Source organism: Mus musculus, chromosome 9 (assembly GCF_000001635.26).
Source record: "Mus musculus strain C57BL/6J chromosome 9, GRCm38.p6 C57BL/6J".
Classification (NCBI taxonomy): domain Eukaryota; kingdom Metazoa; phylum Chordata; class Mammalia; order Rodentia; family Muridae; genus Mus; species Mus musculus.
Window position 1 is genome coordinate 36,428,070 of NC_000075.6, and position 16,263 is coordinate 36,444,332.

General features: G+C 39.2%; 1 protein-coding gene across 1 annotated transcript; it reads left to right on the plus strand.

Moving 5' to 3' along the window:
* Nucleotides 1-3,759: 3,759 nt before the first annotated feature.
* Pate12 (prostate and testis expressed 12) lies at nt 3,760-6,869 on the plus strand. Its single transcript, NM_001167586.2, has 4 exons — nt 3,760-3,875; nt 4,715-4,828; nt 5,284-5,440; nt 6,683-6,869. Exons 1-3 carry the CDS (start codon nt 3,815-3,817, stop codon nt 5,406-5,408), a joined length of 300 nt encoding a protein of 99 aa, NP_001161058.1. The 5' UTR covers nt 3,760-3,814; the 3' UTR covers nt 5,409-5,440; nt 6,683-6,869.
* The last annotated feature ends 9,394 nt before the right edge of the window (nt 6,870-16,263 follow it).

Here is a 16,263-nt window from a genome sequence, read left to right on the forward strand (position 1 = left end):
ATCTTAATTTTTTGTCACAGTCATAAAATACTGTCTGCTTATTTCTTCTTATTTTACTTGGTTTTGTTCTTGTTGTTATTGTTGGCTGTTGTTGTTGTTGTTGTTGTTGTTGTTGTTTCGGGGTTTGGGCATATCTATGCACATAGATAATAGTTAATTACAATTTCAGGATCTCATATATCTCATTCTGGCATCCAGCTTTTTATATAGTCAACGTTGACTTTGGACTTGGATGTTCTGGGCTCTAAATCTCTACTGTGACTATTAAAAATACATATCAGTATTTAAGTTTTATGTGGAGCTTGTCTTTGAACTCAGGATTTTGGACATGCTACACAAACATGATACCATGTGAGCTATAATCTGAACCCCATATTCATGTATATTGATGTTAAATTCACTTGCCAATAGAGCATCAACCTTAACTAAAATATTGCTAATATTGAGTCCATAAGAGTATATCAATAACCATGCTTGAGCCTGAAATGTGTATGCCCTCAGGTAGGAGCTCACAAATCTCTTGGATACATTTTGGAAATGTCACAAAGAAGATTGTTAAGTTATGTTCACAGCCAAAAATTCCTCAATACCCTTCATCTCTGTGGTCCAGAGTTCTATTAAAGTAATTAAGAACCATCCCATGATCTCACTTAAGATTCTTAAAAACTCTTTAATATATTAGTTTAAGTCAGGTGCAGGGGTAGGAACTGTTATTTAGGAAACAATGAATCATATTGAAAGAGTTTATGAGTGATTTTCACAATATGAAAGTAGCAAATGTCCTGTAAAATTTTTATTTCCTTTGAGTATGAATTATCACAAATACAGAGAAAAGCAAAATGGGTGGAAAATGAGGAATAAAGACAGTATTTCAGTGAAGAGGGACTAGGGGTGAATTTGACATTGCTTTTGATCCTTCTAAGGTGAAACTGTCTTTATTTGTGGAAAGACCCCCCCAAAAAAAATGTCAATCAGTTTTACATTTTCTGACCAGAAAAGTCTACATAAAGTTCCTACACTAAATTTCTTTCAGAGTTTTGCAAAAATTCATATTTAAGTTATCTCTGAGTTGGCTTCTTCACAAAGGAATTCATTCAGGATAGACTGGAGGCAAAGTCATCTTAGTCCTATAGAGTAATCTAAAGAGATCTTGGTCTTCATTCAAACTTCCATGTAAACACCTCTCTCTCTCCTTCCATGTAAACACCTCTCTCTCTCTCTCTCTCTCTCTCTCTCTCTCTCTCTCTCTCTCTCTCCCTGTGTGTATGTGTGTGTCTGTGTCTGTGTGTCTGTGTGTGTTACTCAGAGAGATAGACAAAATAATTAGAAATTCTATTTATTTAATGTTTTCCAGAGAGCAGGACCCCTGGTGCCAGCTAAAATCTAATTTCTAGGTGTCCATGCAAATTGTTTTCCACCCCCAGAGAAATGGAGATAATTAATCACATTTGTTTTGAAATTCCTGTTACAGCCATGGGTTATAGGGACTAAAGCAGCATGGGGTGGGTAGCATGGCCTAACTTTTCATTGCTGCACATCTTAGAATAGAAGGATTCTGTTCTTACAATACACACATGTATAAATGAGCTACTAAAGGAGTGTCTGGATTAACAGCATTTACAATGAATTAATTAGGAATATTAATTCCTAAAAGTAGCTAAGAACAGCATACCGTTCAACATTGTTCAGACTAGAGTTTACTACAATATAAAATGTTTAGAAAATTTTCATATAAAACAAAGCTCTGGGGTAGATTTGCCAATATAAGAATAAGAGAAAATGTGAGAAACTCAAGATTATATATCATTTGGGTGGTAAAATAAAGAAGTTAATTTACTATCTTTCATATGTTTTCCAACTTTCTTTCTGTTGCTGTGACAAACAGCATAGCCAAATGCACTTGAGTAAGGTAAAGACTTATTTCAGCTTACATTTACAGACCATGTCTATCCTTGAAGGAATTAAGAGCAAGTACTCAAGAATGGAAGCAGAAATCATGGAGGAATACCACTTCCTGGTTGACTCACTCATTTCTCTTAGCTTGATTTTCCTGCCTAAGGTTAATACTGTTCATGTTGGCCTGTGTCCTCCTACACCAATTGGTCAACAATAGGAACTCACAGTCATGACCATGGGCCAATATGATTCAGGCAATTTTTCAATTGAGATTTTCTTTTCTGGGGTATGTCAAGTTGGCCATAAAGTCTAATTAGGGCATCTGATATGTGTTAAGGAAATAGATGATCTTTTAAGACTTTACCCATGGTATCTGAAGCTTCTTGACTCATCAGCAGAACAGGAAAAACAGACCCTCAATGAAGAGCTGTTTTTCTTTCTCATACTTTACACAAAGATCTTTAATTTTCCTGTCTTTATATCCTATGTTAGGAGAATAACACTGGCCTGTATGGAAGACAAAACTAAATCTGCTATTTGTTTTTACTACTATTTTGTTGGACTATGAAAGATATATGTAGGCATATAAACCATTTCCATGAACACAGAATTTTAACATTTTGATGTGTCAGGTTGAGACAAGTAGTTTCCTTCTGCATAGAATTCAGGGTATTGTGCAGGACCCTTCCAGGGCATTAGCCACCAGATCTTAGATTTGAGTCTCTCAGCCATGAGTCCCCATTTCAAAGTTTTTATGGAAAGTGCAGCAAAAGCTAAAACTTTGAGTTCCTGGAAGCAGTTACTAAACACAGAGATATACAAATTCTCTGTTTTTCTGGTTTTGGATTATTTGTTGTTGTTGTTGTTTTTGTTGTTGTTGTTGTTGTTGTTGTTGTTGTTGTTGTTGTTATTGTTAAAAGCTCAAACCAGACAACATATTGCTGATACAAAGAACTTGCTGACAGGAGCTTGGTATAACTGTCCACTGAGAGGCTCTGACAGAGCCTGACATATACAAAAGCTGATACACTTAGCCAAATATCTGAATGAGCACGGGGACCCCAGTGGAGAAGTTAGGGCAAGAACTGAAGGAGTTGAATGGATTTGTAATCCCATAGGAAGAACAATATCAACCAAACCTCATAGGGACTAAACCACCAACCAAAGAGTACACACAAAGCAACCCATGGCTCCATTTGGATATGTAGCAGAGGATGGACTTATCTGGCATCAATGGAGGGGAGCCCCTTGGTGGAAGCTTCATGACTCTGTGTAAGGGAATTCTAGGACACTGAGGCAGGAGTGGGTAGGTGGGAGAGAACTCTCATAGAGGCAGGGGAGGGGGAGGGATGCGGCATTGGGGAGAGAGAAACTGAGAAAGTGGATAATATATGAAATGTAAATAAGTGAAATAACCAATTTTACAAAAAATAAAAAGTAAATAAAAGAATTTATTTCAGTTTGATATTCTTAAAAAGGAGAACAGAAGTATGTGGATACTGGGAATATCGGGCCTTATCTAGAGTTTCAAAGGTCACTAGTGCTCAAGATTTCCCTGAGCATCCTTTCCCATAAAAAGTATCTGCAGGCAATTTTCCTTGTGGCCATCAGATTGCACTGCAGTTTCCTGAAAAGACATGGGAACACCAGAGGGAAGATTAACTCTGACTCCGTTGTCCCTGAATTTAAGTTTCCCTTAGTGGATGCTTTCCAGATGATTTGTTATAACACCATGACGTTTGGAAAAAATCTGTGGTATCTATGCCCCCCCTGGCTATATGCTCAGTCAATTTCTGGGAAAACCTCTGTCTGCCCTTCCTAACCTAGGCTACAATATAAACTTGCCTTGCCTATATGGGACCTGAGCACTCTGTCCTCTCCTCTGATGCATTCTGGTCTGCAGATCAATCTCACTGCAATGGGAAAGCACATCTTGCAGCTCCTGCTGGTCCTGTCTTTGCTGGTGATGTCCTCGCAAGGTAAGATCCTGGCAGATGATTGTGGTCGATACTGGTGGGCAGACAGACTGCTGCAACACATTAGGGGATTTTGGAGATGTGGGGAGTAGAAACTAAGATAACATTAGAACTTACCATTCTTCATTCCCATATCCATATCCACTTCCTCCCCTTGCTTCTGCTGTGCACACTCAAAGATGCTTTCTTGTCCTTCTCTCTGTACTTTCTTTGGCTCCCTGTTGCCCTCTTCTTCTTCTGATCCTCCCCACCTTCCTTCATATCTGATCTCTGGAATACATATCTTCAGTTCCTCAAGTTTACATGCAAATTGGCCTAAACTTGGATTGGAAGTGAGAAACAAAGGTCATTGCCAGGATGAAAATAATGAAAAAAAATGATTTATCCAATCTGGCATGATAGAATACTATGTTTTAAAAACAGGATTCCTTTGAGAATTTTCTGTAGGAGATATTCTTCCCTTTGCTGTATGTGCCAATGAATACAATCTTAACTGACAATGTCAAAATCTGGACCCTTTCTGCCATCTCTCTCTTTTAGATGCCTCACAAACCTAATGCTGTGTGATGCATTAGGCATCCTACATCAGAGCTTTGATTCTCATTCTGATAACTTGATCCATTCTCATAGTTTGAGGTTGGGGAACCTTCCATCTCTTCTCCAACTTTCCCTTTTCAGAGTCCTTTGATCATGAACCTTCATGAAAGTGTTAGCTCAGCATGTACTCAGCTCATTTCCTGGCTATTGCTTATTTATTTGCCATATCTACATGCTCAGCTCCCATTGGTGCTTGAGTTTGCTATCTGAATGAGTCTCTTACACTGGATTTTTTTTCTTTTCAGCTTTGACATGTATCACGTGTGATAGGATCAATTCTCAGGGGATTTGTGAGAGTGGAGAAGGTTGCTGTCAGGCTAAACCTGGAGAGAAATGTGCCTCGCTCATAACCCTTAAAGGTATGTAAGGCCTGGGACCTCTGAGAGTCATCTTCCTTGCCCTACAATGATGAATCCAGCTCCAGGATACTGATGGCAAATGCAGATACTGAAGGAAAATGTCTTTGCCAGGAAGAGTAGGAGAGACAGGCCCTTTTGCTTTTGGTAATGGCTGTCACTGAATATTGGTCAGACAAACAAATGAATTATGAAGACAAAATTGTTTTGAAATGTATCTGGAAGATCTTCGGGGAATTTCTGGGTGAATATATAGTCTGATATGGTAGGAATTAGAGTCTAAAATTCCACTCAGCACTTTTAGGAATTGAGTCCTACCTGAGGGTTAGGTTAGGGTTTGAGGAATAGTGTCCCAGAGAGTCCTCCTCAGATATGCTTGTATTTCTGATGTGACTCTATACTGACTCACTCTTTCCACTGATATTTATATTTTGTTTCATGATTTTCTTCCTCTCCAGATGGCAAAATTCAGTTTGGAAACCAAAGATGTGCTAACATTTGCTTCACTGGGACTGTGCAGACTGGAGATCAAACAGTAAAAATGAAGTGCTGCAAGAAAAGGTCTTTCTGCAATGAACTATAAATCTGACACTTAATTGCAGTGTTGGATTTTAGGTGAGCCTGTATTAGTTCCCTGTGCATCTGTAACGTCATAACCCTGGCAGTCTATTGCCCACACTATGCAAACATAGCAGTTGCATGCACTTAGAATTAGCTGTTGATATGTCACAAGTTCAATAGGCTAGAGAGATGTTCCCTGCTTCCCACATCCCCCCCCCCAGTACTTCCTCATTCTCACATTATGATTCCCTTCCCTTTTCCCCTATGTCCCTCCAACACAATGGACATATGGTACAAGTTCCTCCTTCTATCCTTTCTACACTAATTCAACAAACACATCCTGTCTGATGAACACAGCGCTGGGCACTGGACACTGATTTTTTTTTTAAATGGCTTGAATATGACAGTCCTGAAACCTGCCCTCTGAAGATTCTGTTTCTGCCAATGTAGTGAGATAATGATAACTTGTATGTCTTCAATCTAATCCATAGACTTAGGAGTATGTTTTAGGTAGTGTCTCACTGCCATGACCTTAACAAAATGATGTTTTGGAGAAATGTTTTATTGAGCTCATAATTTGAGATGTTTTCTATCTCACAATGGGAGGCTGTATTGGTCCAGAAATATTCAACTCTTGACCTTCACAAGCTGGGTGCAATAAGAAGGGACCAGGCCAATTTTCAACCACAAGGGGCTCGTTCCCAGTGGCTTCCTTCCACCAAGCAGGATATACCTCTCTAAATAATCTATGAAAATTTCAACTGCATTATTAGATTAAGTCAATAGGTTAGGTCAAAAACATTTACCTCATTTCTGGAAATGGTCTCACGAGTATAGCCAGATTTGTATTTGATGGACCAGACATTCTCAGTTCCATCTAGTGATCTAGTGATTAGAATCAGATATGACAGTCTGAGAAGACTTCTATGGCAGTGTTCATTTCCACTGTGTAGTCACATACACATGGTCATCTTTATCCTTCAGGAAAGTTCTACTGTTTAGCTTTATTCCTAGTAATTCTAGAGATATTGAAGTTGGTGCTGTTTGGAATTTTTACTTTTGTATTTGTACCAGTACATTTATACTTTTATACAACCTAAATAGTGCAGAAAATATTATACACAAAAGAAACTGCTAGAAATCCTATGCCACCCTGCAAACATATAGCTTGCTTACACTATCAAGTATTAATATATATTACAAACCTTTTAAATTTTTGAATAGGTGATATATATATGTATATAAATATTCATATATTTAAAAATATTGACATCATTACAACTTTCTCTTTTTCAGTACTGTTTATTGAGTCTTCACCCTGGAGCATGCCAAAAAAGAATTGTCTACTGACCATGACTGAAGCCCTCACGATGCATTCTACATCATGTACTTAGATCGTTTTTCCTTCTACATTTATATTTTCATATGTTGTTGGGTGCTCTGTAATATGTTATATGCCTTATAAATTTTATTTCTTATTTTATATGCTGTTTAGATTATTTTGTAAAATAATTATTTTATTTATTTATATCCAAAATGTTGTCATTCCTCCTGGTTCACCCCACTTCAGGTTTCTTTACCGTATGCTTCTTCCGATTTGTTTCTGAGAGGGTATCTCCCCTGACCCAGGATACCTTTCTCTGGGACATCAAGTCTCTACAGGGTTAGGTGCATCCTCTCCCACTAAGGACAAGAAAGGCAGTCAGTCCTCTGCTATATATGTGCTAGGGGATCTCAGACAAGCCAGTGTATGCTCTTTGGTTGGTGGATGAGTCTCTGGGAGCCCCCTGGTGTCCAGGTTAATTAAGACTGTTGGAACTTCCTATAGGGTTTCCATCCCCCATGGTTCCTTCAGTCTTTAACCTAATTCTGCCATAGGGGTTCCCAACCTCAGACCAATGGTTGTTTGTAAGTGTCTTCATCTGTCTTAGTCAGCTGTTGGAACAACATCTCAGAGGACAGTCATGCTAGGCTCCTAAATCCCGTGTTGGACTTGTAACTAGCTGGCCATTCCTTCACACTTTACTCCATTTCTGTCTCCGCATTTCTTTTTGAACAAGTCAAAAATTTTGAAGGTGGGTTAGTGTCCCCATCCCTCCACTGGGGGGTGCCATCTGACTACTAAAGGTGGACTTTTAATGTCTATCTCTCCACTATTGGGCATTTTGGCTAAGAATAACCAAATTGAGTCCTGGGTGCCTCTCACATTCCAGGTCTCTGGGATTTTCTAGAGGTTCTTCCCATTCTCCAAAAATCTTGGGTAGCTACATAGTTTCATTCATTCTCTTGACCCTCTGGGCTTCTCTCCTGACTCCCCCATATATGATTCTGCCCCCTTTCCTCTCCCCCTTCCTCTCAGGTAGTGTCCTCCCTCTGCCTCACATGATTACTTTGTTCCCCTTTCTGAGCATCCTCACTTAGGCCTTCCTTCTTGCTAAACTTCTTTCAGTCTTTGGGTTGTATAATTGGTATTCTGTACATTTTGGCTAATATCCACTTACTAGTGAGTACAGGCCATGCTTGTCCTTTTGGATCTGGGACACTTCATTCAGGATGATATTTTCTTGTTCCATCCATTTGCCTGCAAAATTCATGATGTTCTCATTTTTAATAACTGAATACCGTTCCATTGTGTAAATGAACCACATCGTCTGTATCCATTCTTTGGTTAGGGGACAATTAATAGCCAGAAGCTTCCAGTTTCTGGCTATTATGACTAAAGCTGCAATGAACATAGTGGAACACATGATTTTGTGTTATGATGGAGCATCTTTTGGGTATATGTCCAGGAGTGGTATAGTTGGGTCTTCAGGAAGCACTATTTGCAACTTTCTGAGGAATTGCCATGTTAATTGCCTGAGTGGTTGTACAAATTTGCAATTCCACCAGTAGTGGTAGAATATTTCTCTTTCTCCATGTCCTCACCAGCATTTGCTGTCTCTTGAGTTTTTGATCTTAGCCATTCTGACTTGTGTAAGGTAGAATCTCAGGATTGTATCTTATATCTTGTGTATCCTAAGTTTCTGGGCTAATATCCACTTATCAGTGAGTACATATTGTGCGAGTTCCTTTGTGATTGGGTTACCTCACTCAGGATGATGCCCTCCAGGTCCATCCATTTGCCTAGGAATTTCATAAATTCATTCTTTTTAATAGCAGAAACTTAGGATACACAAGATATAAGATGCAATTTGCTAAACGCATGAAACTCAAGAAGAACGAAGACCAAAGTGTGGACACTTTGCCACTTCCTAGAAATGGGAACAAAACAACCATGGAAGGAGTTACAGAGACAAAATTTGGAGCTGTGACGAAAGGATGGACCATCTAGTGATTGCCATATCCAGGGATCCATCCCATAATCAGCTTCCAAACACTGACACCATTGCATACACTAGCAAGATTTTGCTGTAAGGACCCAGATATAGCTGTCTCTTGTGAGACTATGCCGGGGCCTAGCAAACACAGAATTGGATGCTCACAGTCAGCTATTGGATGGGTCACACGGCCCCCAATGGAGGAGCTAGAGAAAGTACCCAAGGAGCTAAAGGGAACTGCAACCCTATATGTGAAACAACAATATGAACTAACCAGTAGCCCGGAGCTCTTGTCTCTAGCTGCATATGTATCAAAAGATGGCCTAGTCAGCCATCACTGGAAAGAGAGGCCCTTTGGACTTACAAACTTTATATGCCCCAGTACAGGGGAATACCAGGGCCAAAAAGGGGGAGTGGGTGGGTAGGGGATTGTGGGTGGGTATGGGGGACTTTTGGGATAGCATTGGAAATGTAAACGAGGAAAATACCTAATTAAAAAAAAAGGATCTCAGGATTGCTTTGATTTGCATTTCCTCCATGACAAAGGATGTTGAACTTTTCTTTAAGTGCTTCTCAGTCAATTGAGATTCCTCTGATGAGAATTCAATTTAAAACTTTCCACACTTAGTCTGTGGATTGTTTGTGTGTTTTCATGTTGTTCACATGCAATGACATGTGGATAGATGTTTAATTAAACTTGTTAGCTTCATGCTCTCTTCATACCAGTTTGGTTCGAAAACTTTAACTCAGTAGTCTGGCTTGCCATTCAGACCTTAATACTGTAAGTTATCTCAGCATTAAAATTTTAAAGTCAGATAATTAGGTGGTTCTTGGTTTGTGTAGTACATAAAGATCCTGGATATCAAGCCTAATGACCTGATTTACATTACTGGAAAACAGTTTAAAGAACATGAGAACAGATTTCCAAAGATTTCTCTCTGACCTCCACATAATGATCATTGCAGTGTAGGACACACACACTATAATAAAAATAAAATCAGTTAATGTGTGTGTTGTTTACATGCAGTGACCTTTTGGTTTTTTTTTTAAACAAATACTGCAACTTAGCAAATATATCTTCCCCCAACCATCAAAAATAAGGTTCAGAGATTTCCATTACCTCCAGAATTCCCGTGGACCTTTGCTGTCATGAAAACATGCCCTCACTCCCAGCCCCTGGCAAACTTTGACATTATAGTTTCTCTGTTATAGAGTTCAATGATTTTGTTGTTTTGTTTTTTGGTTGTTGGTTTTTAAAGGGTACACTGGGGTATTTTTATACAGTTTAGTAGAAGTGACACCAACATAGGGAAGATGATGTGGTTGAAATGTTAAAGGTTCACAGTGGTAAGCCTAGCATTTGGAAGATGGAGGCTACTGAATAAGGAATTCTAGACAAGCCTCAGCTGCAAAGAGTTCAAGGCCAGCCTGAAATACATGAAACCCTATCTAACAGAAATGAGAGACATGTGGGAGTGGTGGTAAATGATGTTCCACTTTGGAAGCCTCCATATCCACCCCTATATACCAGTCCAGTGGCTGTCCAAGACAGAGGGGTTGAGGAGGGTACTTATTCATAAGGAACAGTGCTGTGGCTAGCCAGCAGTTGGGAATAGTGTTTCACTTCTTCACAAGCTGGATGACATCTTTATCTTCTAATGTATGGCCTTTACTCACTTTCTGAGGATTATGTTTCACACCTGGAATTATCTGAAACTAGTGAGAATTTACACCAAACCCAAATTTACACACCAAACCCAGTTTACACATCTCCAGTGGTACTGCCTTATTCCAGGACCACAGTGGAAGATTTCTTCCTGAAAATTCACAAAAATCTTACAAAAAAAAATTTAAATATATAGTTCAAGTCTTACAGTATATGCACACCCATTATACTTTCTCTTTTCTTCCTGCTGATACTGGGGATTAACCCATGACCTCAATATTGGTTTCAAACCAATTAAAATTGGTTTTAAATTCTCTTTCTTTGTTGAGTTTTTGTGTGGTTTAGGTATCAGGGTGATTGTGGCCTCATAGAATGAGTTTCGCAATGTTCCTTTTCTTTGTAGTTTGTGAGATTATTTGCATAGTATTGGTATTAGATTTCTTTGAATGTCTCTTGAAATTCTGTAATAAAACCACCTGGACCTTGACCTTTTTGTGTTTGGGGGACTTGTAATGACTCCTTCTATTTCTGCAGGGGTGATAGGGCTGTTTAATAAGTTTGCCTATCTTGATTTAACATTGGTAAGTGGTATCTGTCTAGAAAATTGATCATTTCATTAAGATTTTTCAATTTTCTTATATACATGCTTTTGAAATAAAACCAAATAATTCTTTAGATTCCCTCAGTGTCTGTTGCTATGCCTCCTTTCTCTTCTTATTTTGTTAATTTGGGTACTCTCCCTCTCTACATTTTAGTAAGTTTGTCTAAGTTTTGTTGTTGTTGTTGTTGTTGTTGTTGATATTCTCAAGGAACAAGTTCTTGGTTTCACTGAACCTTTAAATCGATCTCTTTATTTCTAATTTATTGATTTCAGCTCTGAGTTTGACTATTTCCTTCTGGCTCCTTTTGGCTATGTTCACCTTTTTTATTCTATAGCTTTCAAGTGTGTTCTTATGCTGCTACTATGAGGTCTCTCAAGTTTTTTTTTTTAATGAAGGCATTTATTGCTATTAACTATTCTTTTATCATTGTGTCCCATAATTTTAGGTATGTTGTGCCTTCATTTTCATTGAATTGTAGAAAGCCTTTAATTTCTTTATTTTTATTTGAGCCAGGAGTCATTGAGTAGAGTGTTGTTCAGTTTTCATGAGTTTCCAGGCATTTCTTTTGTTTCTGAAGTTATTAAAAGCCACCTTTATTCCATTGTTATTTGATAGTATGCAGGGGTTATTTCAACCTTCTTGTATCTGTTGAGGTTTTCTTTGTGACAGTTTTTAAGAAAGTCCAGTGAGGTGATGAGAGGAAGATATATTCTTTTGTGGATGCATGAAATGTTCTATAGGTATCAAATAGGGCCATTTGATTTATTAGTTTTGTTATCTCTGTATAGTTTCTGTCTCAATGACCTGTCCATTGGTGAGAGTCAGGTGATGGCATATCCTGGGGTATGGTTTGTGGTTTAAACTTGGTAATATTTCTTTTATAAATGTTGGTGCTTTTCTATTTGGGTATAGATGTTCAGACTTGAGAAATCATCTTGGTGGAATTTCTCTTTGATGAGTATAAAGAGTCCTTCCAATTCTCTTTGATTAATTTTAGTTGAAAGTCTAATTTACTATATATTAGGGTGGCAGCTACATCTTCTTTCTTGGAAAGAAGTCTGTTTACTTGGAAAACCTTTTCCTAGCACTTTACTCTGTGGTAATGTGTCTATTTCTTGCTGAGACATGTTATTTGTATATAGTAGGATGATAGATCCTGTCCCTCTATTCATTCTTTTACCCCGTTTTTCATAGAGGAACTGAGAACATTGATGTTTTGAGATATTAATGTACAATAATTGCTATTTCCTGATATTTTGATACTGGTATGTTGGAGTTGGTGTGTGTGTGTGTGTGTGTGTGTGTGTGTGTGTGTGTGTGTGTGTGTTTCTTTTCATTCCGTTTTACTGGTATGAAATTATTTTTTGTGCTGTCTTGGGTGTAGAGTTTTATTAACTTCCAAATTTCAGGAATCTTTCTATTTTCTGCTGCCATTTTATTATGAGCTTTCATGGAATTATAGATTTATTCTTGGAAATTTTTGTTTTATCAGTATTTCCCAAAGTTTGCAGACTCCTTCAGCAAGACATGGACACAAGACCAAGGATAAAGGGCCCAATATTTCCAAAATTTTTCTTCCATGGTCTCATCATTGCCTTTCTTTCAACCTGGCCTTGTGAAGATGAATATAGCCTGTCTTGAAGATAAATCACAATCAATTGTTTGTAGTTTAGTAGTCTAAGGAGAAAGTTAAAGACATGCCTAGACATTATTTTCTTGAAGCCAGGCAGTTTAATATTTCAATGTAACATGTTGAGGATAATATTTGCATTCTGCCTGGAAATTCATAGCCCAGTATACTGCAACTATCCTGGCTCCTTAGCTACTCAATCTCAAAATCCGACTCAGTATCACAGCTATTAATTTCTATTTTTAAGTTAATAAACATCTATAGAAAAGGATGTAAAAGCACTTTCTCACAGGGTAGACAGGTAGAAGTAAGCATATACAATGACACTTGAAAGGATCTAAACTACCCCTAGAATATCTTCTCACCTCCTGGCCTGGGATCCTACTGGCTTCCCATTCCAGTCTGGGCTTATATATAGGTATGCATGTCTGAGTCTGTGACGTGCCCACCTCATCTGGCAAGGAAGACACAACACGGTAGGATTCTTCTCAACAGCCTTTATTGCAGGAACGCCTAGACACTGCTTCGGGGACCCCAGGTACCCAGGGAGGACTGCTTATATACACTCTAGCACAGGAGAAGGCTCCGTGGTCCCCCAGGATTGGTCAGTCGGCCAGCATCTAATTTGCATGCACCCGCTCGGGAGGGGTCAGCACCAGATTCGGGCTAGCACACCGGAAACCGGCATCATCCCAGAATTGGCCTCCTACAAGTCTGGGCCCTGAGTTATTTTTCCTGTTCTTTATTGCTTTCTGCTGCTAGGATTCTCACAATGGAAAGCGCTGCCTGATGATTTTGCTGGGCCTCTTCTTGTTGCTGGGCTTCAAGCAATATGAGATCATGGAAGATGATAGGGGATAGTATTGGTGGACAGACATATTGACACATGTTTTGGGGCTTGGGGAGGTTGTTTCAGGAAATACTACAAAGAACATGGCATTTCTAGACTACACCGAGCTACTCAGTGCCCCAGTGGCAGTCTCACTGACTCTGTCTCTGAGCTAGCCCTGACAATGAATTATTGCAGTCTTCCCAGCTCTGGTTCGCTTGTCTCAGGGCCACCAGTACAGCCATAAAGCCCCTGTGGTCACTGGTTCTACATTCCAGTAACCCAGTAAAACAAAACTCTAGAAGCTTATAATTAATCATTCAGATTTATATATCAATAAATTTTCAATACACAAGATGCCCACACAATAAATTCAGGGCCAATTGATAATGGTACAAGTTGCCCACATAGATTAGACAAGTTATCCCAATTATTTTATCCGTATATGATATTTTATCTACCTGTGGCTATTTAAAACCACACAGAATCTGAATCATCCTGTTCGTCCTCTATATTGCTTCCTTCTCCCCTTCTCCTGTGTCACTCCCTTTCTCTGGAACTCTTTGCTCCACTGCCCTTTTCCACATGCAATCATAGGCCTTCTGCTGCATTAATATTTAAATTAATTGGACAGGAAAAAATCTTGCCACATGAGGAGAGGAAAATGGAGCAGGACCTGACTGCCTTTTTTTTTTTTTTTTGATCCATTATCAAAGACCATTTAATTTTTAAAGATCGACAATACCAAAAGCATAAAGTGGAGTATAAGAAAATAGTTTTTTATAAGTATGATTTAATTAAAGCTGTTTACAGTTACTCTTTCCCACAGTAGTAAGCAGGAACCTAGAAAGAATGAGAGGACGCCACAAGCACATGGAACACAGGGTCGGAGGAACCAGCATGTGAGCGAACAAGGGCTGTGGAGCTAGAGGTCAGCCACACTGTGACAGGAACAGCCCAGGCCCAGGGAGGCCTTTCGTTTCCTTTGCTGACTGCCTTTTTAATTCACCTATATATTTTCATTTCTATACCTATATATAATATCCTTTCTGCCCTTCCCTTTCATCGGCAGAGTATAGGCTTCTTCAAACCTTCATTATCATTGTCCTGTTCCTAGTGCTCTCTCTTTGGTCCTATCCTCCCTCCGCTCCTGTTTTCCTTCATATACAAACATTCCTGCTTCCTACAGGGTAATTGTGTATGGATCTAAATTTGGAATTGTAATGGGGCAAGGAATGTCCTTGATGGCAAATAAATAAATAATAAAAATGGAGTGATAGAAAGGGTTGATCTGGCCATGGGTGATGGGCTCAGGTACACAAGACCACAGCTTTAAACTCCTTTCTCAAACGCTTGTATATTTCTTATATATAACATGGAAAACCTTCTGGATCTCAAGCCATACCTACACTGGATCTAAGATCATGGGCCTCCTTGTAGGCATAATCTTTGCCAAATGCCTTTTGCTTATTGGTCTGAGCCACATGCTCAGTTCCTGTCTGATGAATGAGACACACTCTTTTTTTGTTTTTTTAGCAATGTTATGTTTCCAGCATGAGGTGTTGAACTCAGAGGAAATGTGTGAGAAAGAGGAAAGTGCCTGTGAGGCTGAAAGTGACCAGCAGGGTGCCATGATGAAGGTGTCTACAAGTGTGTATGGCTTGGATGTCTCAGGGTGAACCAGCTTGCTCATGAGGAATTTAGTTCTTTGCAGTGCTGGAGACAAAAGCATATATGACAAGAGTATATGAGGACCTAATTCTCTACAAAAATAAACAGGTTTCTTTGCTTCTGGTACTTGTTGCTACTGACTTGTGGTCAGGCCAACAGACTTCTGGGGGAGAAATATGTTCTTTGGGTGGTGTTTAGGGGAATTCTCTGTGAACATAACCAGGGATGAGAAGGTCTTTAAAGATCCACTAAGCACATTAGGGAATGGGATGCCTGTCTTTGCCCAAATTGGGACTGAGGGTGATGGACAATGTCTGCAGGACAGTCAAACAGGGTCTGAGGAACTACCTGTGGAGAGAATGGGGGTGAGAAACACAAAGACAAACAGAAAGTCTGATGATCAAGCTGTCAATTTTTTTTTATTCCCTGTGGGCAGGTTTTATGCCCACAGAAGCAGGGTATGGGGAGGGGGATGATACAGAATCGCTTTGGATCTGGGGGAACTCACCTGTCCCCAAACGCAGGATACTGGCTAGGTAAAAAGTTCAGCAGGAGAAACAGAACAGAATGGGTTGCTAGGTACCTGTCCACAAGACCTATTTGTTTTTAACTGGAGGTAGTCCTTTCCCATAGAGGCCTCAACTTTTTCCCACAGAAATCTCAACTAAGCTAGTACTTTTCCACTAAGGCCAAGACTTTGTAAATAAGCACTTATGGCTGACAAGGCAGTTAACATTCAAACAGGGTCACTCTTAACAGGACAAAGGAAGTCGCATTGTTATCTCAGTATTACTAATGGATCTTCCAATGGGAGCTTGATCCTCTTCCTTATTGAGTAGCTGGGGGTTTTTCCCAATGTATACGTGAGTTTTGGCTCTTTCCTTTTTTTCTGTCCAGGTTCCATGATCTAGTATATAATTCATAAATGTTCTATACTGTGCATCAATTAGACCTTTACAGAAAAATATCTCTGTGAAAGTCATATGCTGCAAAAACACATCATTCTGTAACCTGCCTTAGAGGCCTGATCCTTTCTTGAACTATTCTATTGAAGGTGAGCCCTTGCCTCTTCCCTATGCTCTTGTAGAAAACACTGGGCCATCTATTCACAGAACTGCATGAACCCTGACATTGCTGTGTCAAATGTCAGGTGTTGGTATTC